The sequence below is a fragment of the Mustela nivalis genome (genome assembly GCF_964662115.1).
Source record: "Mustela nivalis genome assembly, chromosome: 5".
NCBI lineage: Eukaryota > Metazoa > Chordata > Mammalia > Carnivora > Mustelidae > Mustela > Mustela nivalis.
The window spans coordinates 146,434,834-146,459,205 of NC_139024.1; the positions used below are offsets into that span (position 1 = coordinate 146,434,834).

The 24,372-nt window shown below is 49.4% G+C and overlaps 1 protein-coding gene across 18 annotated transcripts in view; it reads left to right on the forward strand.

The window, feature by feature from the left end:
- JARID2 (jumonji and AT-rich interaction domain containing 2) overlaps nucleotides 1-24,372 on the forward strand; it is a 256,732-nt gene that overhangs the window by 174,007 nt on the left and 58,353 nt on the right. For 17 of the 18 annotated variants that reach the window (XM_082731806.1, XM_082731818.1, XM_082731807.1 and 14 more), the window contains one exon: nucleotides 14,374-14,543. In XM_082731806.1, coding sequence (XP_082587932.1) covers nucleotides 14,374-14,543 — 170 coding nt within the window. Of the gene's footprint in view, nucleotides 1-13,635; nucleotides 13,716-14,373; nucleotides 14,544-24,372 lie in introns of those variants that run through there. The other variant, XM_082731808.1, reaches the window with a different exon arrangement.

Below are 24,372 nucleotides of genomic sequence, written 5' to 3' on the forward strand. Positions count from 1 at the left end.
AGTTCTGCCTACTGATCAACATTTTCTCAGGGGCTTATCTTTTAAAAAGGAATTTGTTGGATTTTTAGCCTGTGGGGTTTTTAAAGGGGTAGTGGTATCTCCCAGAGAGCGTTGTATAGAGATTGGGATGGAGCCCGTTCCCATAAGGAGATGCTGGGGAGAGAGAGATTTTCACCAAATTCTTGCAGGGGCAAATAGGGTCAGCTCTCATCTGTATTTATTTGAGCCACTGTCAGGAGTGGATGGGAATGTGTTGGTTTACCATTGCCATGCCAACCGTCACTAACCCCTCCCCCGGCGCGGTGTCCCATGACCGGAAACCAACCCATTCATTTATCCAAGTGACTCAGAATTCCATTGTGTGAATTCCATGGACTGCTAATGGTGTATTTTGATAGAATGTCATTGTATGTTCTCGAATAGTATTCAGTAGTAGCTTAATGCTGCTCTAGTCACCACATAACTTTTTTGAGCTACTGTTTCCCCTCTTGTCTGGTGAGGGAGGGGAGTGATGAGAAGATGGCCAACAATAGAATAGGAGTTTTCAGTTTGCTTTCTGTTCCAGGACCCTAGGAGTCTTCCTGTGCTGGGACATTTCACCCCTGCCCCCCACTTTTTTAAAAAGATTTTATTTATTTGTTTGAGAGAGGGGGAGGGGGTGGGAGAGAGTATGCACACACCACCAGCAGGGGGCAGAGGCAGAGGCAGAAGCAGACTCCTTATTGAGCAGGAAGCCTGATGAGGGGCTCGATCCCAGGACCTGGAGGTCACAACCTGAGCCAAAGACAGACAGATCCTCAACTGACTGAGCCACCCAGGTGCCCCATTTCTTTGAATTCTTGTGGCTGGTCTTTAATTCTGGCTGCTTTGAGATTTCCTGTCTGGCCTAGCAGCTCCAGGCCCCCTGGGAGCCACACCCGTCTTCTCCAGCCCCGTGGTTTTATGATTTTATTGTTGAGCTAATCAGCATGGAAGCCCAGGGGTCTGAGATTGTCTTTGTTGTTTGCTTGAGAAGAGGAGGCCAGGAATGAATAAATTGTACCTTTCTTCCTGGAAAGTTCTTTTGCGGTGAGTGATTGCATTTCCAAACCTATCTCAGAGGGAAGCTGTTGCAGGGGCTGGCGGGAGTGGCAAAGTGCGGGGCCCAGCCGACTCCCTGCTGGAGCGCAGGCCATGTTTTATATTGTCCTGCTGTGGGTTGACGAGCCCGTACTTCCCAAAACTGTAGCCTTCGTGCTCAGACCCAGAAGACAGCGTTTGCCTCCTTTGTGTGTCTGTTCGGTGCTCCAGCACACTGCGGCATCTCCTCTGCCTCCGCGCCCCTTTCAGATGCACGCACACTTGTGCTCACTCTGCGTGGCGGGTGGTGTCCTCCGTGGGCCCCTTACTTACCGGGCTTGTCCTTTTCCTCTCCTTTCTCCAAGAAGAAACCAGACACACACAACGGGGATAATCTGAGCTCATTCACATACAGTTCTGATTTGTGTCACGGTTTCTGTTGCATCTTCAGCAGCATCGCCTGCAAAGAACCCTGAAGACAGTCCCTTTGACAGAGAGCTTCACCCACTCAGCGGAGCTAGGTAGCTTGTTCTGGTTTGGTGGGGCGGTGGACTGTGGGGAGCACCCCGGGGGCCATGGGCAAGCATGGGCTTATAGGGACCCATCACAGTCGTTCATTACTCTTAGTGGGGAAGCTGGGTTTGAAGTGGGTTGAAAAAAAACAAGATTTTGGAGGTGGGACACTTTTATTTAATCATCTGGCTCATGAGTTGAGAACGTCCCTTGTTGAAGGACCTTTGTTTCAGTTGTGGGGTCGCTGCCCATCTCCCCCATGCATCTGCCCTCCCCCGTTGCTTTCACGGTCTATTAGGATCGCTTAGAGCTTTGGGATTCTCACCCAGTGCTTCTGTTCTTTGCTCTTGGTCGTCCCGCCCTCTCTTTGGTCCTGCCCTTCCGGGAACATGAGTGGAACCAGGCAGTACTGAAGCAGAGCACCAGGTCCGTGGCCATGGCCCTCTTTGTGGGAAGGACGCAGATCTCATGGCTTGATCACTTCCCCTTTGTAGACCAGGAGAACAGGCTCCATGCAGTCCTGGGGATTCACGAAGGGCTTAACTGAACAGGAAGTCTTTCAGCCCTTTGGGGCTACTGAAGTGGTCCATGCGGCTGGGGTGTTTATCTTGAGTCTTCTCTAACAGATTAGACTTCCGTTTGTTTCCTGGAGCTAAGTGGGGGTCGGAAATTGTCAGGGAGTCGAGCTGCGCAGAGCGAAGAGCTGCGCAGAGGGAAGCCGACTAGCCTGTGGGCTACAGCATGGCGGGTTGGGGGGTGGGGTTGTTTGGATTTCTGCACACTCCTGGTCCCTCTGCCAGGAGTTTCTCCTGCAGGCTTTGCTCAGATCCTGTGAAAGTCCACCGAGCTATTTCTGTAGTATCCTGGCAGAGACAAATATGAGATCTCAGAAAAGGAGCGATAAGTCACTCATCTTAGTAACAGCAGGGGTTTGTTGGTTAAATGGCTGGAAGAGAGATAAACATATTCGACAAGCTCCCCTGTGGTCAGAATGACATTCCTCTCTTGGAGAAGCTTCTATTTTGTGCTGTAAATGAGGTCTAGCCTGAGGACCTCCTCACCAGACCCTCCGGAGGATTCATTTCAGGCACCCACAGTTATGGTGGGTGGGTACGTGCCACAGATGTTCACTGTCTACTGTCAATGGCTTCTGTGCACAGAGGTGGACTCTCTCCACGTGGTGTGTTCAGGTGAAGGCCCCGGGGTTCACACCTGCTCTGCCAGGTAGCTGGTGGGAGCGACTGGGAGGACTTTCATGCTGGAGAGCGGGACCTTACCTGAGGTCATGGACGGCTTTTGAGATCAAATGTCACAAGTTGTTGTTCGTAAGATGTGACGCGTGCGCCTCTCCTTCCCTCATTCCTCTTTACTGTTCTGGTTGAAGAGGTCATGGGGTTTGGTTCGAGTCTGCAGATGGCACTTGGAAAGATGTTTCTGCTTCCCAGCCTGACAAATGGTGACGCCGTGCAGCCTGGATTATGGCTCAGCATTGCGTGGGGGATATTCTAGGCATTGTTAGGAGGGTGGTTTTCCCGATTTTCCTGCCTTTGACTCCCTTTTGCCTTCTGTGTGTGTGTGTGTGTGTAATTTTTGAAAATCCCGGTATAGTTAACGTATAGTACGTACGAGTTTCAGGTGTACTCAGCACTTGCTGCATCGCAACGGAGGATCCTTAATCCTCGTTCCCTGTTAACGCCCATTCCCCCACCTCAGTAACCAGGAGTTTGTTCTCTGTGGTTAAGAGTTTGTTGCTTGGGTGCCCAGGAGGCTTAGTTGGTTGAGTGGGTGGTTAGCTCTTGATTTGGGCTCAGGTAGTGACACCAGGCTTGGGCTCTGTGCCCCGTGGGGCGTCTGCTTGAGATTCTCTCTGCCTCTCTTGGCCCTGCTGCACAGGCTGTTTCTCTCTCTTTCAAATAAATCTTTAATAAAAAAAGAGTGTTCCTTGGTTTGCCTCTTTTTTCCCTTTTACTTAAATTCCACATGTGCGTGAAGTCATATGGTCTTTTGTCTTTCTCTGATTGACTTCCCTTAGCATTATGCTTTCTAGCTCCATCCATGATGCTGCAAATGGCAAGATTTCATTCGTTCTTAGAGCTGAATAATAATCCAGTTTATGTATACACCAGATCTTCTTGATGCATCTGTTGACCATCTTTTGCCTTCTTTAGATTGACATGGTTTCCTTGTTTTTCATGTAAATTCCCGTACCACTGACACATCTCCTAGATTCATCATGGCAGCTGGCGGAAGCACCACGAAGCCTAAGAGGAGGGGCTGCGTCTGGGATGCCGTCTGCGTCTGGATTGAGCCCCCGTTTCCTGGTGCAAGAATTTAGTGCCATTAATCCAGGATTACAAAGTACAAATAATAAGAAAGAGGGTACTTACTTGCCGTTTATATTCATTAGCCATTAGCAGATTCGTTAATTATGATTGTGGTTCCTCATCTTTAGGCAATTGTCGTAAGAGCCTAGACCTCTTTCATGAATGTTCAAGAAAATGCTCTTTTTCTTTTGTTCTCAAATAAATAAAACCTTTAAGAAATGGAGGGGAGGGGCACCTGGGTGGCTCAGGTCAGTTAAGCATCTGCCTTTAGCTCAGGTCATGATCCCAGGGTCCTGGGATCAAGTCCCCCATCGGGTTCCCTACTCAGTGGGGACCCTGCTTCTTCTGCCTGCCCCTCTGACAAAGCTTTAAATGTTCAAGAAGAGAGAATGTGTGAGGCGTAGTGAATCCTTTTATTACAGAGCAGGCTTCACTCAACATTTCAGGCGGGGAGAGCTTCAGTAACACCCCACACAGGGGTTGTGCAGGATTTTGTTTCGGCCTACTACATGAATTTCTGTCAGAGCCCGAAGAGGACTATTTTGGGCTCTGTCGTGAAGGAAACACTCAGACCGTGGTACATTACTTCAGTTTTGCTATATCTTTTCTTGGTGGTAAGAATCGCTTTGGGGGGAGGCATGTGTTTCTGAAGCCAGTCCTGCAGATTTTAGCCCTGGCGTACCTTTAGGACCTAGACAAGTGTTCATCCTGTTGCTTTCCTTACCCAGCGGCTGGTTTCTTAGCCAGCATCGTTAGTGTGGGTCTTAAAATTTGGTGAATGCCAGGGCTTATCCTAAATCCACCCAAATCAGAAGCCCTTCTCTGCTGTGGTGATCCCAGCAGGGGCATCTGAGGACTCTCTGTTGCCCTCTCTTGGTGCTTGTCGGCTACTTCATGGGATTGCCAGTGGGCGAAGAAGTGGTGCAGGGTCCCTTTTCTATTTTTCCCCCTGTGCAGTAAGGCAGGTCTCAGTTAGCTGACGTAACTACCTGAGAAGCCGAGGAACGTGGGAAGCCGAAGCATCTTCTGGATCGTTCTGGGACTAGTTCTGAGCATTGCCTTTGTGCTCTGGTGTGTCATGTGCTGGCAGAGTCAAGAAGTCTCCCTCACCACGCGACCCCATCGTGAGTGTTACTGGTGGGGAGGTTCTACAGGATTGACTGTGGTTGTACCCTTCAAAGGTTCCCACCGGGTGTTGTTTTTTAATGAATGAGTCGTGAAGCATTCTAAGAGGTCATTTTTTCATAGAATTTTCCTTATTTCCGTGAAGGAAGAGAGGAAGTAAGACCGGATTCTTCCCTCACCGGGTGATGCACTCACTGTCCCTCCTGCAACCATCTCCTTCACCAGGATTCAGGGAGATTTTCTGGCCATTTGCAACTGGGTGTTGAGTAACCTCACATTGAGAAGATGCATGGGTTTTTGTTGAAATGTTTTAAAAACAAAATTGGCAGTGCTACTTCCAGACAGAGTGGAAAGGCAGATTAACATTTTAACTGGCTCCTTGAGTCTTTTAAAACTGAATGGACTTCAGATAATTTGTTTGCACCTTGTAACTACAATATGTATCAGGAATTTCTTTGCCCAGGTCCTGGCTGGATTCCTAACTTCCATGTGGTATCCCAGGACTCTGAACCTTTTTGCTTCTGCTGTAAGATAGGATTTTTGCTCAGGATTGCTGTGAAACTTGTCTCCATAGAGAAAGAGCATTTGCAGCTCTTGGATCCTGGGGTTGGGGTTGAGGTTGGGTCCCTGATAAAAAGAAGGTTCTGGTGCCTGGCCTGGCAAAAGGTAGGCAGTTTTCCATAAGTGGTAAACCATAGCACGTGGGACGTTTGTGACTGACAGAACAAAAGGGCTTTGTTGCTGCTTTAATTGTTGATTAATGATGATCCCTCTCAAATTTGACATGGTTGCTTTCTAGCGCACAAAAGAAGTCAGTGTCAAATATTTCCTTGATCACGACAGAGTCATGATCTCCAGGCTGTCCTTGGTTCTTTGACATTTCAGGGTGCCGTGGAAGATTTTTTTTTTTTAAAGCATAATTGCATAATTTCTAATTAATTGAATCAGAAGCTTCACTGCATGTTACTCTGTATACTGTTTGTGGGGGCTCTCCCCGCCCGCCTGACATTTATGTGCCTAAGTATTCTTTTTCTCAGGAAGATGCTATTCTGCATTGGCTTACTGGTAGTTAGTGCTGTTACTAAATTTTGATACTATCCTTTCTGTTCCCTAGTCCTTTCCTCTGAGCAAATGCAAAGGCTTACTTTTTTCTTTTCTTTTCTTTTCTTTTCTTTTTTTTTTTTTCTTTTTTAAAGTAGGGTCCATGCCCAGCATGGATCCCAGCGCAGGGCTTGGAAATCAAGACCTAAATGAGTCCAGGGTTGGACACATCACCCGACTAAGCTACTCAGGCGCCCCCACACTTTCCTTCCTTCTCTCTGCTTTCCAGTGCCTGCATTCTGAGGGAGTGTGGTACTTGGGAGCAATTGTATGACACTTGGGTTTACGGGCTTGCCTTCTCCTTGGGCACCCGGTGTTGTGATGAGTAGAGCGGATGAATGTGCGCGTATTTGCATCACGTTGGTATTCCTCACGGTGTTTTTGGGTTCTGAAGGAAGTTGGGGTGTCACCCTACATGAGGGATTTTATTTATGATTGGAAAGGTGAAATCTTTTTTTTTTTTTTTTTAAAGATTTTATTATTTATTTGACAGACGGAGAACACAAGTAGGCAGAGGCAGAGAGAGGAGGAAGCAGGCTCCATGCTGAGCAGAGATTCCCAATGTGGGGCTCGATCCCAGAACCCTGGGATCATGACCTGAGCTGAAGGCAGAGGCTTTAACCCACTGAGCCACTCAGGCGCCCCGGAAAGGTGAAATCTTAAGCAGGTGTAGGATCATCTAACAGAATTGTGGAATGGTTTCTGGAATTGTACCATATAAAAAATGTATATATATTTTAACTTTCCTGCTCCCGCCTTCTGAAGTGCTAGGCAGGCAGTTTATCTCAGAATCGAGATGTTATCCCCTAATGAGCTGTAGTTAGAAACTCAGTGCTCGGAGTGGAGCCCTGCGGGCGTCGGGGAGATTGAGAGAACGTTCTGACTTCCCACTGGGCACGGGCAGAAAGTTGGGTATTTCTCATGTGGAGCTGTGAAGTCGCAGCCCCAAGGGGAATTTATTAAAGGAATTACTGTGTTCAAGTTTTATAGATGAGGTCCGATGAGAGGGAGCTAGAAGGGGCTTCCATATTCTCCTTTCCACAGTGTGCCGCTGCGCCCCGCTCCCCCCGGCTTTAATGAAGGACTAGGAGGCCGGCCTGCCCTAGAGGGCGTCTCAGTAGAACGAGAGCCGGGGTTCTCAAACCCCCGTGCTTTCCTTTCTAACCCTCTGACCGAGCCAGACTCGGTGCACATTCCTTCTCAGGAAGGGGACCTCGACTCTGAATCGCTGCCTGTGTAACGTCACAGAGACAAATGCTGTAGGTATTTCCCGTTCTGTGGTTTTGAGCATCTCCGTCCTCTTGCATTAGTCGAGGAGTTAAAGCAAGGAACGAGGCCTGTGAAAACCAGTATGGTAGGAGCTCCAGAAACCCCATAAGGCGAGCATTCTCTGCAGTGTGCCTCTCCTCCCAGAGCCCGCTGACCTCCCTTTCCGGTCCCGAGCCGTCCTCACACCCTGGGGAAGCAAACGCTGCTGGGCAGCTCGGAGCAGGGTGGGAGGCAGGCGTAGAAGGGGGTATTCTTTTGGCAAGGCTTCTCTTTCCAGTTGCGGGGGATGAGTCCGTCTGTGCTGGCCTCCTGGTTCACTTGAGGATGTGTTTATTTTCTCTCTCCTCTCCAGGATGTTTACAGCCATCCTGTGTGGTTTGCCCACAACTGCACTTGCATTTGAATTTGGTGGGCAGCTTGCCCTGGGCAGGGGCTCTTCCCCCCGCTCAACCCCCCACAGTCCCCGTCACGCACACGCGCACACACATACACCCCTGATCTCTTTGAGTTGCTGCCAGGTTTGTAGTGTGTGTGTCTGGGGTAGAATAGAGTGGGTAATTATTTTGGGGATGGAAACACAGGAATTTTTTTTTTTTTTTAATAGGCCTTTCAGCGAGTTGGCAAAGCGTCAGGCCCCACTCCCACCCCAGCACAAAGAGCACAGCCCTGTCGGTCATTTTGAGTTTGCCAGACACAATGTGTCTTTTTTTTTTTTTTTTTTTGAATAAACAGACCCGACCCTCCCACCCATTCCTTGCTCTTTGTTTAGAATTGAGATGTAATCTAAGTAATTGGATTTTGCCAGCTTATGGTTTTCATATTGGAAAATTGAGTTAATAAAACGGTGTTTTGGCTAACACGCCCCTCCACAAGGGGCCAGCTGGGCATTTCTTTAAATCGCTCCTGCCTTCTCCAGCCGAGTCCTGCCCACACGCTGTGTCCTCCTTGGGTTGGTAAACGATCAGAAATTCTGGACAGAAATGGAATGTAATTAACCTAGAAATTGCTGTTGCTGTCGCTCTGTATTTAGGGCTGTCCTAGAGATGGAGCACGCAGATAGCACTAAGCTGGTTAACTCCGTCCTGTAGATAAGGCCGCGGAACCGGGACTGTCACCCGGGACTGTCACCGCTGCCCCCTCGTGAGCCTCCGAGGGCTCTGCCTGCACCATCCGTCGGCAGGAGGAGCCCCAGGAAGGCTTCTAACAAAGCAGAAAATATTTTGCATGAAACTTAGTTGGCTCGTCAGTGGCATTTCTTTGTAGGTGGTGTGTTGCTGCTTGTTAACCTTCCAAAGAGTGCCAATGTTTCTCTTGATCTGTTAATTCCCATAAAGTTACTTCAACTTTTTTTTTTTTAACCTAAATATGAAATACACTTGAAGATTTATTTGGGTAAAATTTTAAGTAATCAAGCAAAACATTCTTTTGGCTGTTGGCCATGCCATTGAACCCCAAATGAGAGAAGTTTCGGGAGAAAAATAATGCCAGCTTTTGTGTGTAGCTCAGGGAGTTGTTGAAGGGAGGAGGGGGGAGGATGGAGGCCCCCACCGGAGCTCAGGCAGTGTGATCCCGCAGTACGCACGGCCTCCGTGTGCCTGTCCCACAGGCATGGGGCTGCGGCCGGACCCTCATCCTTGGTCCGGTGGATGCTGGCCCACGGACAGTTTGACGCATGGACCCACAGGGACATCGCCCCTTGTGGTGGGATGGCCTCTTGTGCAGCACGGTGGTCGAGGTCCAGAACCAGACCTCACTTGGCTTCTTTTGGACGCCGCTGATGGTGAGCACATGGCAGGATTAACTAAGTGATGACCGTGGAAATGGCACAAATGGTGACCATGTGGGCAGATGCCTTGTGGATTCCTGTGAAATAGATCCGTAATGACACCGAATCCCGGCTGACCTTTGGGTAGACTTACAGAAGGATGGCTGGTCATTTTCCCTGGGGCAGAAGCACAACACCTCTTCCTTTCCCCTTCCGTTTGGGTCTTGTTGAGGTCCACCCATCTCTCTCTGGCCCCTCTGGATAGCATTCATTGTGCCCCTCTGCTCCAAACACGTGGGTGTAACTGTGTGATTCCTCAGGAATGGATGGTACAGCAGCTCAGGGTTCCTGCTGTGCCCTCCCTTCATGATGGAGGGTGTGTCTTGGAGGGCGTATCTTCTGTACCTGGTGACACCCGTTTGCAGGGGACACAGCAGTAGTGTCCTCTGCAGACCCTCCTTTGCCCCCAGAGGGCGGGGGGTGGAATTGGGCTTGAGGGGTTGGTCATGGGTAGTGTACTCACATTAGGACGGTTTGGTCCTTCCCTCCACTTTGAAGACTTGTGAGCAGAGACGGTGAAAAGGTGACCTCCTTAAAAAGGAACAGGTCTGGAGTGTTCTGGTCATTGGATGACAGGAAACCAGCCATGGCAAGGTGAAGGGGAAAAGCGTTCCAGATGGAGAGAGCAGTCTCAAGTACGCATGATCTTTTGGGATATTTGCCTCTCTGTCTTAGGGCACGTATCTATCTCTCCATAGAATGACACTCAGAGATCAGATTAGTGGGTTGATGTTCCTCTCAGCACATTTTCTTTCCTCCTTTTTGGAACACTTGAGCTTAAATGGGATTCACCCCAGCAGGGCTGAGGTTTTGTTTTTGTTTTTGTCTCATGAGTGAATTGACGTGGGGCTCCCGGACCCAGGAGTTTCTAGAGAAAAGGCACTCCAGATGACCTTGTCAGTGATGAGGCTGGCCGCACCCCCCACCCCCATTTGGACACAGCATGATGGGACCGAGAAAACTCCGACCCAAGCACCAAGCATTTGCCTTTTGATCTTGCGTGTTGCCCTGCACCCAAGCTGCGTGTGGCCCCAGACAGGTCTCCCCCCATTTGGTTGATCGGTGTAGTGAGGATGATCTTGGCAAGATCCTTCCAAAATAATCTAAAGACTTTAGCTTTTAACATTTGTCTCAAATGCCAAACAAGTAGCAGCCTTGTATCTCTATTCTCTGAGCTTGCTGTTTGAATTTTTTAGTCCTTTACTTGGTGGACACCTACACATTCACACCGTGGACGGGCAGTGGTGTCGTGGTTTGACCCCGGACCACCTCTCCTCCCTCCCCCCCACCCCAACCCTTGATCTTAATACACAGTAAATAAAATGGAAGCCTCTGTGTATTTATTCTTCTGTAAATCCATTTATTCATGTCTTCCTCCGCTGGTTTCAATCAGTTTGATCTGTTTAACTTGGCTCTGGAGAGTTTGCTTTAACTGGGTTTTCTTGACCTAAGGATGTACCTAGGTTTCTAGAAGGAAGCCTTCTATAAGGGGAAACGCCTTCCTTGATCAGTTAATAAAACAAACAAGGGACTGCATCATGGTTTCGTCGACCCGTCTGGTTTGGGTGAGGAACACCCACGCCTTCTGTGCTTTCCGAATGCTGGCGTTGCTGTGGGTCCCCAGCGGGCAGTGGATGGCCATTTGGCCAACCCTGAAGGCCCCACATAGTGTTTTCCACTTGACCCTGGGGCCCCATATTCTGTCCACACCCTCTCGATGATTGGGAACAGTCTTTGTCCAAACAGTGTTGGCCTTTTCAGACATCTTCAGGCTGAGGAATGGAAAGGACCGTGCACGTGGTTGTGGGTAGCGTGTCAGCCGCTGGAAGGGGGGGTGTGAAGTAAATGCCCCCGGCGGTGGGTATACCTGCTGGCTGCTGCCGGAGACTGGCCCTCCACCTCCCTCTCCAGCCTTCGGTGGGTGGCCTGTGTGGCCTGTGCCTCTGCTCCACAGAGATCCTTTCTCCCCGGCCTCTCCAGGTGGAGACACTCTGTATGTGCTTCATGTCTGGGAACCTACCACCTCCCCCTTCTTTACTGACTGAAAGTAACATGCACTTATTTCCTTGTATCTGGCATTCTAGAATAAATCGCCTCAAACGTGCCCTGCACAGTGGAGCGGGCCGAGCGTGCTTACCCCCGTGGGTGTGGCCTCCACGCCGGGTCATCCAGACTCTCCTGTTGTGTGGGACCAGCAGGGCCCTGCCAGCACCTCTATAATCCTCCCAGGAATCTGCAGGATGAGAAGCCAAACCACAGACCTGCACTTTGTGCAAAAGAGAGAGTCTTCTGATACTGGTTTGTCTTGCAGCTCAGTCCCTGCTTTCATCTGGGTCTTGCAAACACTTTATCACTTGGGAGCTTGGCTTATTCTTTTAAGGGGTAATTTGTTTGCCTGCCATTTTTTGAATCTGTTAACGACTTTATTTTTCATGCTCTCACCAAGCAAGTAAGTCATCAGGCAAAAAATGCCTTTTTATTTGGACAGCGGTGGGAGCAGTTTATCCCCTGCGTCCCAGATTTGTGGAATATTTTCCCGCCTCGTGCGTGTGTGCGTGTCGGACTTCCATGCGGGCTCATGACGGGTGGCGTTTGTTGTTGCTGACTTTTTAAAAAGCCGTGAGCGGCAGCCCAGACGTTGCAGGCAGTACTTCTGTCCGGTTTCTTTAATGCTCAGAGTGAGAATTGGGTCCGATTAGTCGGAGATGGGCGTGTTCCTGCAGTTGCCAGTTTAAAAGGATAAACTTGTCAGGTGGAATCCGAGGGCGAAGGGGCTTCTACTTTTCACAGGGAAGGGACTGTTGCTGGAGGGGCGGGGCAGTTCTGTGGGGTCCGTCCGCCCGGATGGTGGCCTTCTGTTGTGGGGTTCTGGCTGGTGGGGATGCGGTAGTTGCCTCCTGCCTGCCCCTTCCTCCGGACGCTCTTGCTGTCTGCACCGGGGAGTTGAACGCAGAACTTGAGAAGGAGCAGCTAGAAAGGTCCAGTCACTCTGTCAAACTGTATGATGTCTGAGAGTCTAATAAGTCTGAGCTTAGCTTGCCCCCTCTTTTTTCATACCCCCCCCCCCCCCCCGCCGTTTAGTCCTATTATAAAAATACCTGTTTGCAACTGATAGGAAGTGCAGAGGGAGAAACATAACCAAACTCACCAACTCAACCAGACTCAACAGCCGTGATCCCTGCAGTCTGAGAAGCACCCTTGTGCTGTCTCCGTCTCCCCTCTGCCCTCCCTCCCCATCTCCTCCGTCTGGTCCTTCGGTATCTCCCCCTAGAGGGCCCTCCTCTGGGCTCGGTGGCTTGTCCTGTGTCATGTGTGTGGGGTATGCGGGGCAGTCCGTTCGTTACAAAACTCTTTTGTTCTCCATAACAGGGGGACAGTGGTGTTGCCCCATTCTCTTACCCTTTTAATATCTGGGACTTTCCCTTAAAGTTGTTGAACTCTTTGCTGATAGCTTGCGAATGTGGCTGCTTCACTGTGGCTCGTCCTGGTTTCGCAGGAGCTTGTGATTAGCTGTGATGTTTGTGGGTGTCAAGGACCGCAGGCTGCCCGGTAGATAAGGAGTGGGGGGTGTTGTCTCCCTTTTGAGCAAACGTTAGTTGGTACTGGGCTTGTCATCTGTACGGTGGTGTTTCTTGTAGGGTTGGGAAGGGAGGCAAGAGTAGAGACTGGTCAGGACAAGGGGAGGTGAAAGGTTTTTTTAGTTTCTTAGTAGAAAATAGAGGGTGTGTTTGAGTGTGTGTGTGTGTGTGTGTTTTGCTGTACTAGTTTGTTAAGTACCAGAATGTTGATTTAATACCTGGAGGTATTGAGTCATCAACCATTTCAGGTATAACAGTTACTGTTTTATGTAATTCTGACAATAGTTAAAAGAAGATTTGTTTGTGTTTTACTAATCTCTGTGGTGTTCTTTTAACATTCATTACTCAAAGGTGTTTGGCAGGGGCCAAACACAGGGATTGATTCGGATTTGGATTCTGACACATCCCTGTGCCATGGGATGTGGGTTCTTCACTCTTGGTTTTTTTTCCCCTTTCCTGGCCCTCAAATCCTGTTTGTTGAGCGTCTTTATGAGCAGGGCTGGCCAGAAGGTCTAACCTGCGGGTTCTTGCCCTCAGAAATACCTGCCACTCCCCTTGTGAATCGATCTTTGCAGTGAAGAAAGAGCTGATCGAGGTCATCCGTGATAAATGTCAGGTTGGTTACTCATAAACTAAAAATGAAGTAGTATTCTTCCGTGGAAGCAGGGAAATTAATAACTGGCGGCTGCAGTGCTAGGTAGGAAGTGAAGAAGGCTTTCCAGGCCTCGTCAGGGTTCCTGATAGAAAGGACCAACTTCGTTGATGGAGAGCAGAGAAGGAGAGAAGTGTTGTGATTTGTAGACACCGCAGTTAAACGAGGGGTCGGTATCTGTGTGGGATTGTGTCAGGGAGGAAGCCCGACAGGGGAGATTCAGGGCCTGGTTTTGGAAGCCCTGACTGGATGAAGTTTGGATTTCAGCTGTAAGCAGAGGGTACCCAGAATTTGTATTTCGGGTGGACTAGAGAAATCGATTTTTCCTGCATGGTCAGCTTTCATTCGTGTAACGAATTTGTGTGGCTGGATTGGGGTCAGAAGAAATTGGAGGTGGGGAGGCTGCTTCCTCGGGGCTGCAGACAGGGTCAGTGGTGTGCAGGCGGTTGGGGGCAGGGGCCTGGTGTAAGGGCACAAATGAAGGGAATCGTGTGTGTTGGTGACAGGACCCTGTTGAAGCAGACGCTGCTGGATACGTGTGGTGGCAGGGTGATTTGAGTGTTTGTCATAACTCCGGACTTAATTTAAAACTAAAAAAGCCATTCATTAATCCCCTGTCCTCAAAGGCCACATGTGGTGTTGGAAATGCCTGGCCCACACGTGGCTCGTGCAGGCACACTCAGGGCACCCATTTTATATCCGTGTGTAAAACATAGCCTTTTAAACCAAATTTATGGTCCTCTGCAGCAGGCCTGGGGTTCATGAGAGTGTGAGAGATAGAGAACCTTAATTAGAAAGAGTTTGCTTGAATCAGGGTCTTTTTTTTTTTTTTCCCCTGCCTCTCGGGTCCTGATTTAATGGCCACACGTAGATCTATACCCTCCGATCTCTGCCTAATTCATTTTTAATTCTCCTTTGCTTTTCCAGGCCCAGGCTGCAAGCACAAAGGAAGTTTGCTCAGTCTCAGCCGAACAGCCCTAGCACAACTCCGGTCAAGGTAGTGGAGCCATTGCTGCCTCCTCCAGCTACTCAGATTTCTGACCTCTCTAAAAGGAAGCCCAAGACAGAAGACTTTCTTACCTTTCTCTGCCTTCGAGGTGAGACCGTGTCCCCTGTCCGCTGGGGAGGAGGAACCTAGTTGCAAGAAAAGGGAAGACGGTTCGCAGGAGTTACATGTTCTCTGTGGGAAGTGCCCAGTGTGGTGGAGGGGAAGGGGCTATTGGAGCCTTCCTCTTTCTCCTTTTATTATCATTTGACACTTAAGTCCCCTTTCTTGGCTTCTTTACAGTGTCTCGGATCATAGTTTCTTTCTTTTTTTTAAAGATTTTATTTATTTGACAGAGACCACAAGTAGGCAGAGAGGCAGGCCGGGGGTCGGGGAGTAGGTTCCCTGCCGAGCAGAGAGCCCAATGCGGGGCTCGATCCCAGGACCCTGAGAGCATGACCTGAGCCGAAGGCAGAGCCTTTAACCCACTGAGCCACCCAGGGGCCCCAGTTTCTTTCTTTCTTTAAAGATTTTATTTGACACATAGAGAGATCACAAGTAGGCAGAGAAGCAGGCAGAGAGAGGGAGGGGGGAAGCAGGCTCCCTGCTAAATAGAGAGCCTGATGTGAGACAGGACCCTGGGATCATGATCTGAGCTGAAGGCAGAGGCTTTCACCCACTGAGCCACCCAGGCGCCTCTAGATTGTTGTTTCTCTAGCTTTACTGTTACAACCTGACTTGTCCCCATTCCCCTTCCAGAACTCCACTGCCCCCACCACACGCGTGCTTTGCCAACACAGGGTTTGTCCTGTGACCTACACCCCCCCACCCCGCCCCTAGGGCATGTGAGTGGAGATTGTCTCCTTTGCTCAAGTGTTGTAAAGCCTGTCGTAAGTCACACCGAGTGAGGTTCACACTTTCCCTGTACTACTCTGGGAAGAATTCAGGCAATAACTTCCAAGTATAGTTGACCCTTGGATGACGTGGGTTTGAAAAACCCCAGGCTCCCTTCCGTGTGGGTGGTTTTGTTTTGTGTTACATTAAATATAGCAGGGTGTGTATTTTCTCCTCCTTAAGATTTTCTCAATAACCTTTTCATTTCTCCAGCTTTATTACAAGAACACAATATATAATCCACGTGGCATACAAAATATGTATTAAGCCTGTTAATGTTATGGGAAAGTCTTGTGGTCGACAGTAGGTTGTATAACTAGTTAAGTTTTGAGGGAGTCATAAGTTACACAGGGATTCCAACACCCCTACCTAACCCTTACATTGTTTGAGGTTCGACTGTATATAAATGGTGAAAATAGTGGTCCCTATATGTGAACAGGACTGAGGAACAGAATGCAAGGTTGAGGCTCACGTTTTTCAATAAAGGTTGAGTTTGGATTTGCACGGTCTGACTCGGGAAACTGGCTGCTGCTACAGGCACTAACTTCATCACAGTTGTTGAAGAAGGTGCGAGATTGTCAGAGAGCCTCTTACGGCCATGGGAGGTGCAGAGAAGTGTTGGGAGTAGAGAAAGCTGTGGACATGGAGGTTTCCTCTGGTGAGGTTCGTTGACAGAAAGGGAGTGAGAGGTCGAGGTCTTTGCTGTGGGTCATTTTTGGGGGAAGACGGGGCTTGAGGGTTAGAGTTCTGTACTTGAAAAAAAAAATAGTTTTATGAAATAACTTACCGCAAGATTTCAGTAGGATAGAGTTTTTTCTTTCCTAGATTACTGGAGAATTCCCACCCTGTACCCCATCACTCCTTATTAACACATTAGCGTGTATTTTCTTAAAATAAGGACATTCTTCCAGAATGATCCAAATCAAAAGATTGTCAGTGATCTGTCCCTCCTGTTCACAAGCTCTCTTCTCGGGCCGGCCTCCGATGCCCCAGAGAGAGGCTGCAGTTTAGAGCGGGAAGATCTAGGTCCCAGTTGGGCGTTTTGTTTTTTCTTTTTCTCTTTTCCTTTTCTTCCTTGTTCTCGTTCTTTCGTTCTTTCCTTTCTTTCTCAGTTGGGCATTTTTAATGGTCTTCCTCCGGAGCAGGTGTGTGCGGTCCTCTTCCCCCCCACCAGTCTTTGTCTTGGACTCTTGGAGATTACGGGCCACTTGTTTTGGGCAGTGGCCCTCCATTCAGGTTATCGAGTGTTTCCTCATCATTGGATTCAACGTTGGTGCTTTTGGCAGTGTTTCATGGGAGGTTCTTTGAAACCCTCTATTCCATTTCTTATCAAACACTATTTAGTTTTTGAAAATCTGTATGGGCTTGATTCTCATTACATTCAAAGGGTCATAATCCATTTTTTAAAAGTACATTTTGGGATGCCCTGGTGGCTCAGTCAAGCGTCTGCGTCTTGATCCTGTCTCAGGTTGTGATCTCGTAGTTGTGGGTTCGAGCCCCACCTTGGGCTTCACAGTGGGTGTGGAGCCAATTACAAAATATCCACACGTGTGTGTGTGTGCGTGTTGATTGAGATAGATATAGATATAGATACTTTTTTCCAACTGAAGTTGAAGTTTTTTCAGTCTGCCTGCCTCCAGCATGGGGCTCACAACTCCACGACCGAGTCATGTGTCCTACTACCTGAGCAGCCAGACACGCCTCTCTTGCTCTGTTTTGATGTTCAGATTGTCCCATATCTCCTCCGTGCAGCCCCTCTGAGCTGGCTTCTTTGTCCTTTTTGCCCTGTCCCTGTCTTCCTTCCAGCCTTGCTTCTGGGCCCAACCCTGCTCCAGGCTCATCCTCCTTTCGCTTTCTGAGCTCTGGGACCAGCCATTTCTCCAAGGAGCCACGGTCTGGGCCTGCAGTGTGCTCTTCGCTAGAGTGCCCTTTATCGTAGGTGCTCTGTGAATGCGGGCTGTGTGTGTATGTGTGTGTGTGCACGCACGTGCCTGCGTGCACAGGAACGTGTGTGTGTACAGATGTACACATGTGCTCAGTTAGCATATCTACATGTAGATCCATTTTTGTGAATTTGCACTGATAGCCTCTGATTTCAGTTCAACATCTGTGGGTGCATTCTGGTTTTCTTCCTTTCCACATTAAAGACCGAGAAATCTGGCTCTAGTCATCCCTAGTGGATTTGTTCATTTGATCAGTTTTTTCCAGCATAAACCACACACACAAACACACAAACACACACACTCTGCTGCTGCCCTTTCCTCTGCCACATGGACCCCTTGTGACCTTGCTTGGCTCTGCCACTCTTGATTGGGCTGCCTATCTCCTCCCCCTGCGTTGGCTCTGACACCCTAACTGAGGCCACAATCTTTACTCCCCCTTCCTCCCTCCCTGGTCTCCCTCCCACCGATTTGCTTTAGGAATGACACCTCAAAGAAGGGAAAGTGAGGAGTTCTCATTCATGTTGGACATAATGGGCTATTGAACGTGTTCTCTTGGCCTGTACCAAGGGGCGGTGAGGCAGGTGGCTCATCTCTGTGGTTTTGCAGAGCTCCCTGCTGAGATTCTAGGGTGCCCAGGGGTCTAGGGTGAAGATGGAGCAGAATGTGTGGGGCCCAGAGGAGAAGCGTGCATGCTGTGGTGTCTGTGAAAGAAAAAGTGGGGACCATGACCAGCGAGCCACGCCGGGCTGTCACCTGTTCACGGAGAGACTGTGGGACGAGGTGCTGGGAGGAAGGGCTTAGAGTTAAAGCAGTCTCTGAAAGGGTTAACTGGGTCACCAGCAGCACGTTCAGGTTAATAATTAAAGTGCAGGGGTGGTGGAACCCTGCTTCTGTTCCCTTGGTCACACTTGGCATCTTAGTGCTATTGGAGCTGGATTTTACTTGGAGCCTTGACTCCTGTTTGCTTTTCTTTAGGGAAAGCCTCACTGATCCTGTTTCATTAGGATTCCAGAAAGTTGGCTCCTGAGAACTGAAGTTAGGAAGGGCTTTGCTGTGGAGTGGGTGGGACTCAGGTTTTAGAGAGGAATTTGTGCCGTGTGCACCTGTATAGACATTATTTTTAAAAAATGCCTCTGTAGAGAGGCATGCTGATTGCTTCTGTAAATGGCATCCAGCTTTGACGTTTCATGGCTCTAGATAAAAGAGAACCAGGTCAGAAGATGACCACAGTGTACTTTGCATTGTGGGATGGAACAAAGGCTTGAGTAAGCGAAGTCCAGGAGGTGTGTTTAAAACAATTGTGTAAAAATGCTCTGAGCTTTGGAAATTTCTGAGTTTATGAGCCGGGCAATAAAATAGGTTTTGTTGTTTGGCTTTTGCTGTTAAACTGGATTGGTCTGACATACAATACTGTACTCTTTCTCCTATAATTTCTTGACTACAGGTGTTTTTAAAAAAAAAAAAAAAAATCCGAGTCATCTTTAGCTTTATTTCTTTTTCTTTTCTTTTTTTTAAATCATGTTTTTGTGAAGTCAGAAATGCTTAACCTGATTTGGCTTCAAAAGCCCCCAAATGATAGGTGATTCCTCTATGGTGCCTTGCCAGTCCTGGGAATGGGGTGGGTCTGGGGGTATAGGAATGGCACAGTTGAGAATGTGATTGTTTGAGCCAATTAAAACTCCTTGTTTGATGTGGACAAGGGTTAAACAGATCCCTGATGTAGTGGTACGTCTGTGGTTTTCTTAGTATTTGAAGTTAAGAAAAATACGGTGTTGAACTTTTGTTTTTGGTCAGGGAACTATTCCATATTTCTTCAGGGAACATCAGCAGAAAAGATGGGGGTAGTAGGCAGAATAATAATCTAAAATACCTTCCCTCTGGTCTCTCAGAGACAACCACTGGTAACCATCTCTGTGATGAAAATATTCCTGAGCCTTCCCTGTGTGTGTGTGTGTGTGTGTGTGTGTGTGAGAGAGAGAGAGAGAGACAGACAGACAGAGACATGTGTCCCCCCTCCCTCTGCGAACCCCACCTCTCTCCCAGTCACTGTGTATTTGATGAAGTCCCAGAACCTTAAGTCAGGTTCGGTGTGGTGAGGAGGTTTGGAGCCGACGACTAAAGAAAGAATTCTTAAGACGTCATTGGTGCAAAATGGTGGTTTATTAAAGCACGGGGACAGAACCCGTGGGCAGGAAGAGCTGCTGCCCCGGGTTGTGAAGGTGGGCATGTTATATACCCCACGGTTGGGGGGGAGGTGGTAAAGGAATGGGGGATTTCGACAGAGTTCTCACATGCTAGGGAGGGTCTACAAGGTGCCGGGGGGGGGGGGAGTCTTTGCCATTATGGTTTGATTAATGTCGTCTTTAGGTCAAGCACTAACATCAAGATAATGGGGGATTCTTGGTAGGGCATTATGATCTGGCTATCATTTACATTCCTTTCTACCCCAGTCTCCTCCAGTTTATGGTGGGAGGGGGACATTAGGGCTTCAGGAACCAAGAGTTATTCGCCTCTGGAAATTTGTGCTATTGATAAGGTAACCTCCCTGTTCAGGTCTCTAGGACATCTTGTAGGGCAAGGGAGATTCCTGTTCTGCAGGATTGTGATCCCTGCAAGTTAACTATTTATTGTTTTATGGCAGTCAGGGGTGCCTGAGGAATGCTACACATATGGAGGGGAGCGGGTGAAGAGGGGGTGCAAGGCGCCAGCTTTTGCTTTGTCCTCAGCCAGCCTCCTGCTCCCTCATCATATTCTGGTTTTCCTGCTGAACAGCATCCCATAAATACTGGGACCATTTTGTGGGTGTCTCGTCACTTAGCAGGTTCCGTGTTTGTGCTCAGACGTATTTGGGACTTTCTGCAATCAGCGGCTGCCAACACACGTCTTTAGGCCTCTGCCCTGACTGCCTCCTGTTCTCTGAAGTTGGCAGCCAGGAATGCGGCCTGCGTTCTAGTGCTTTCTTCTTGGGTTGCGGATTCCAGACCACAGAGAGCTTGTCCGAGTCCCCCAAACTCCAGGTTCCTCAGAGCTCCATTTGCTCCCTCAGTTTGGGTGACGGCTGGCGCTGTTCAGGGTAAAAATCAGCTTTTAATAAGCAGCTTATTTACACGGGAGGAGAGTCTGGCTGCAGAAGTAATGAGTCAGATCAGGTGGACTGTCCCTTCCCAGCCTCCCGAGATCCCAAGACCATGCCTTCTCCCCACAATTCCATCAGATATCTTGGTGGTGGGTGGGGACTCTTTGGGCCATTACTGACCCCGGGAGTAGCCAGCCAGCCAGTCAGGTTCAGAAGCCTAAGTGATTAAAAAAAAATCTGCTTCCAGGCCCTCAGAGACCTCTCAGCAAGGTGCTCTCTCTCCTTTCCCATTTCTAAAATTTCTAGAGGAAGTGAACGTGGATTGAGCCTTGCGGCGGGGCTGGAAGTGTTTGCCTGCAGTGTATTCATCTTTTTTTTTTTTTTTTTAATATTTTATTTATTTATTTGACAGAGAGATCACAAGTAGGCAGAGAGGCAGGCAGAGAGAGAGAGAGAGAGAAGCAGGCTCCCGCTGAGCAAAGAGCCCGATGCGGGGCTTGATCCCAGGACACTGAGATCATGACCTGAGCCGAAGGCAGCTGCTTAATCCACTGAGCCACCCAGGCGCCCCCGGTGTATTCATCTTGAAGGAGCGACTTCGAAGGGGGGGTCTGCGTGTCTCCTGCCGGAGGCGCAGTTAGTATCTTCGCCTGGTTCCCTCCAAGAAGGGGCCATGCGGCGGGTGCCGTGCCCAGTGACGGGTGCCATCCCGTTCCTCCGCTTTCCCTAATGAGTTGGGAATGAGTCTTCCCTTTGTTCTGACTATGATTATTAACAGATTAAAAAGCTTAGCACAGTAGAGCAGTGGCAGGTTAAATGCTTCTCTTATTTACATTTTTCTCTTTACGGGGCGCTGCAAACAAGGAGGATTCCCAAAGGGGATTCTTAGAGAGAGAGAGAGAGACAGACACACACACACATACACGCATACGCGCGCGCACACACACACACACACACACACACACACACACACGGTGGGGAGGGTGTCACATAGAGCATCACAGACCTGCCTGGTGCGGAGAGGTCTCTTGCGTGGGGTGGGCAGTGTTCTTGGTCGAGGAGCAGCATGGCCAGCCTTTGTGCGAAGCAGCACTTTCTGTTTGGGGACTCGCCTGCCTTTTGTTTCTAGAGTCTTACAGACTCTTCAGTGATCAGCTGTCATTCAGTTGCTAATTAATTCAGCGGGCCCTCTGTGGAACTCTTTTTATATGCTAGACACCTAGAAAACAGATTAGGAACAGGAAAGCAGAGAGGCTCACAGTGAACCTGTGGAAGATGCCAGGGTAGATGGGTGCGGAGGGCGCACCAGGAGGAGGGAAATGCCATCTGGCAAAGGAAGGAGCCCTGGAGCCGGCTTTGTGAGCGTGGGGGGGTGCAGTGGGGGTGGCCCCTGTTGAGGCACGGAAGGGCCCCAGGTGCATGCCGGGAAGTGTGCGCTGTGTTGTCCACTCCTGGGGGCCTTGGGCTACATATTTGGGTCCCAGTGGGGTTCTGCAGCTGACAGGGTGCTGTACAAGGCCAGGACCTTTCAGAAGGTGAATCCTGGCTGGCAGCTGGGGGGAAATGGCTTGAGGCTGCAGAGGGGCCCGCTGTCCCTCCACCGTCCTAGTTTGGGGACAGTTATCCAAGGATCCAGCCGTAGGCCTAGAATGTCCTATCCCTGGCAGGTCCCTCCATCTGCAGTAAGCCTATTTCAGGTGGTTTCTATGTGCCCAGTCCTTTCAGTTTCCCCGAGGGGAAGAGGCAGGATTTGAGATTTAGGAAGGAACCTTCTGAAAGACCAGCAGAACAGACACCCCCCCCCCCACCCCTACCCCCCTTCAGGGGGCTTTCTCTGAGGACAGTGGCCAGCTTTGTTTACAGGGAGCACACAGGTAGATAGAGGACTGACCTTCGGTATTGAGAACGATAAATTGTAAGTAGGGCACATGCAGAAAGCCTGGGGTGGTTTAGAGGTCATAGAATGAAAGGGGATTAACCTGCTAAAAAGCAATTAAGCAGTCCTCCAATTGCAAGGAACACTTCAGCACTAATAATGAACTTCGTGGAGCAAAATGGGAATGCGGTTACATTATACGAGTTCTTTGGGGAGGAAGGCGCATTGCCACAGTGGTACACAACTTTTTTTTATGGCTCCTTCGGAGAGGCGTTGCATCTTAATTTTTGAGGGCTTATAGCAGAGGGGAGGAAGCAGGGTCCAGGATGCTATTCACAACTGTCTTGAGAGCTAAAGGGGCTACCTTCTCTTTTCTCCAGATCAGACCAGCCTTTCTATCCTTGGTTTTCCAGCGGAGTCCATGTAAACGTGGCTGAGTTCTGCTGAGCAAGCGATTTGTTTGCCAAGATCGTTGATCAGGCTAGTTGGGAAGAAATATGAAACCATGGCATTCTTCCGCACCGAGGAGGGGAAAGATGGATCCCTTTTAATCGCTCTGTGACCTTCATCAGTTGTTCAGATTCCAAGACATTTTGCTCAGAGGGCTGGCCCGGCGCGAGGCTTTGCCCTCCCTGACAATAAAGCAGGCTTGCTCTTCCCCGCCGCTGGCTGCTGGCACTGAGTCAGTGGTATTCCGCACAATCGTCTCTGGCCTTCTCCTTTATTTCTAGAGATTCTGAAATCCATTTAGTGAAGGTAGATGGGGTGGTGGAGACTTTTTTAGTCGGGACCGTCCTGTTTTGTTTGCTGGCGAGCAACCTTTGCTGGCGAGCAACCTTTGCTGGCTGCCGAGGCATCAATGTTCTGAGATCACTCAAGTCCTAAAGAGGAACGTTGTGTGGCGGAGGAAGTCGGGAAGGGGTTATTTCCGTGAACAGTAAAGAGTTCAGGGGGCTGACTGACCATTTCTCAGGGGCTGAGTAGCAGGGGTGATGGATTTCTTACCGGAGATACCGTGTCTTGTGTTGGGGCCTGGAAATTGACACTTCTTCCCGTAATTTACATGGGTGGTGTCCTGGCTTCCCTCTCCAGCCTCCCACCTCTCACGAAGTCCCCCTATATTAATTTTCACAGTGTGTGTATCCCCCAGGCAAGGTGACTCTGCCTTCAGCATTCGGTGTCTGTTAGGATTTGTGGATGTTTCGCATGATGAAGAGAGCACAGACTTCCGTGTTCAGAGGGTGGCCTCGTTTCCTTCTTAAAGCCACTTTTTAACTTGTTTCCACTTCTGAACTTGATGGGTAGAAGTCAGGAACTTGTAAAGTCATCCTAGCTGTTTGTTCGTTGGAGCTAGAGTCCCAGAGCCCTCACTGCGTTCCATTGGGTCTTTGTGTTCTGTTTTAAGCCTGGGTGTAGATGAGAAACCTGGGCCAAATTTTAAGGGGAGAGTTCCAGCTGTTGATTGAAAGCTAGTTTCTTCGGTCGCTACAGGCAGGTCAGCAATCGTTGGAAGCAAACGTGGTCGTCCCTGCTGAGTCTGTTGTGTTAGGGCCGGTGGCCAGAACACGTGCCTTCACTGTGGGGAGTTTCCCAGATGTGGGGTCAGATAGGCGCAGACTGCACGTGCCCCATGGCCCATGCCAGGGAGCTGCGATGGGGGAGGGATGCTGTGCGAAAGATCGGCCAGTGGGGGGGGGGGGTCACCCTCCCTCCCTCCCTGTTCTTAGAAGACCTTCACAGGGCTGAAGGTTTCCAGCTCTTGGCATTACTCACTCTCACCCAGTTCCAGAAATCCTAACTGTTGAGTTGACTTTGCATCTACCCCCTGCCCCAAGATTCTTGTTCTTGACCCACTTGCCTTCCCCGTGTAGGAAAGCAGATGGGAAATCAGTTGCTTTCACGCTTCGACCTTGTGGAGTTTACCCAACGGCCTGATGTTCGAGGTCTAAGTTTTTGTCACTGAAGCTGAGTAGTGTAGCGGTTCGGCGAGACCGACTTAACGGTGCTTCTGCATATGTGATCTTAGACCCTTCAGGGCCATCACGGTTGTTGTGGCTGGAGACTTCATCCTGCCTGTACAGACAGGCAGACGGGTCTCAGAGCAAAAAAGCATGTGCCAGCTGACACCTCAGTCTAGATTTTCAGATTCCGT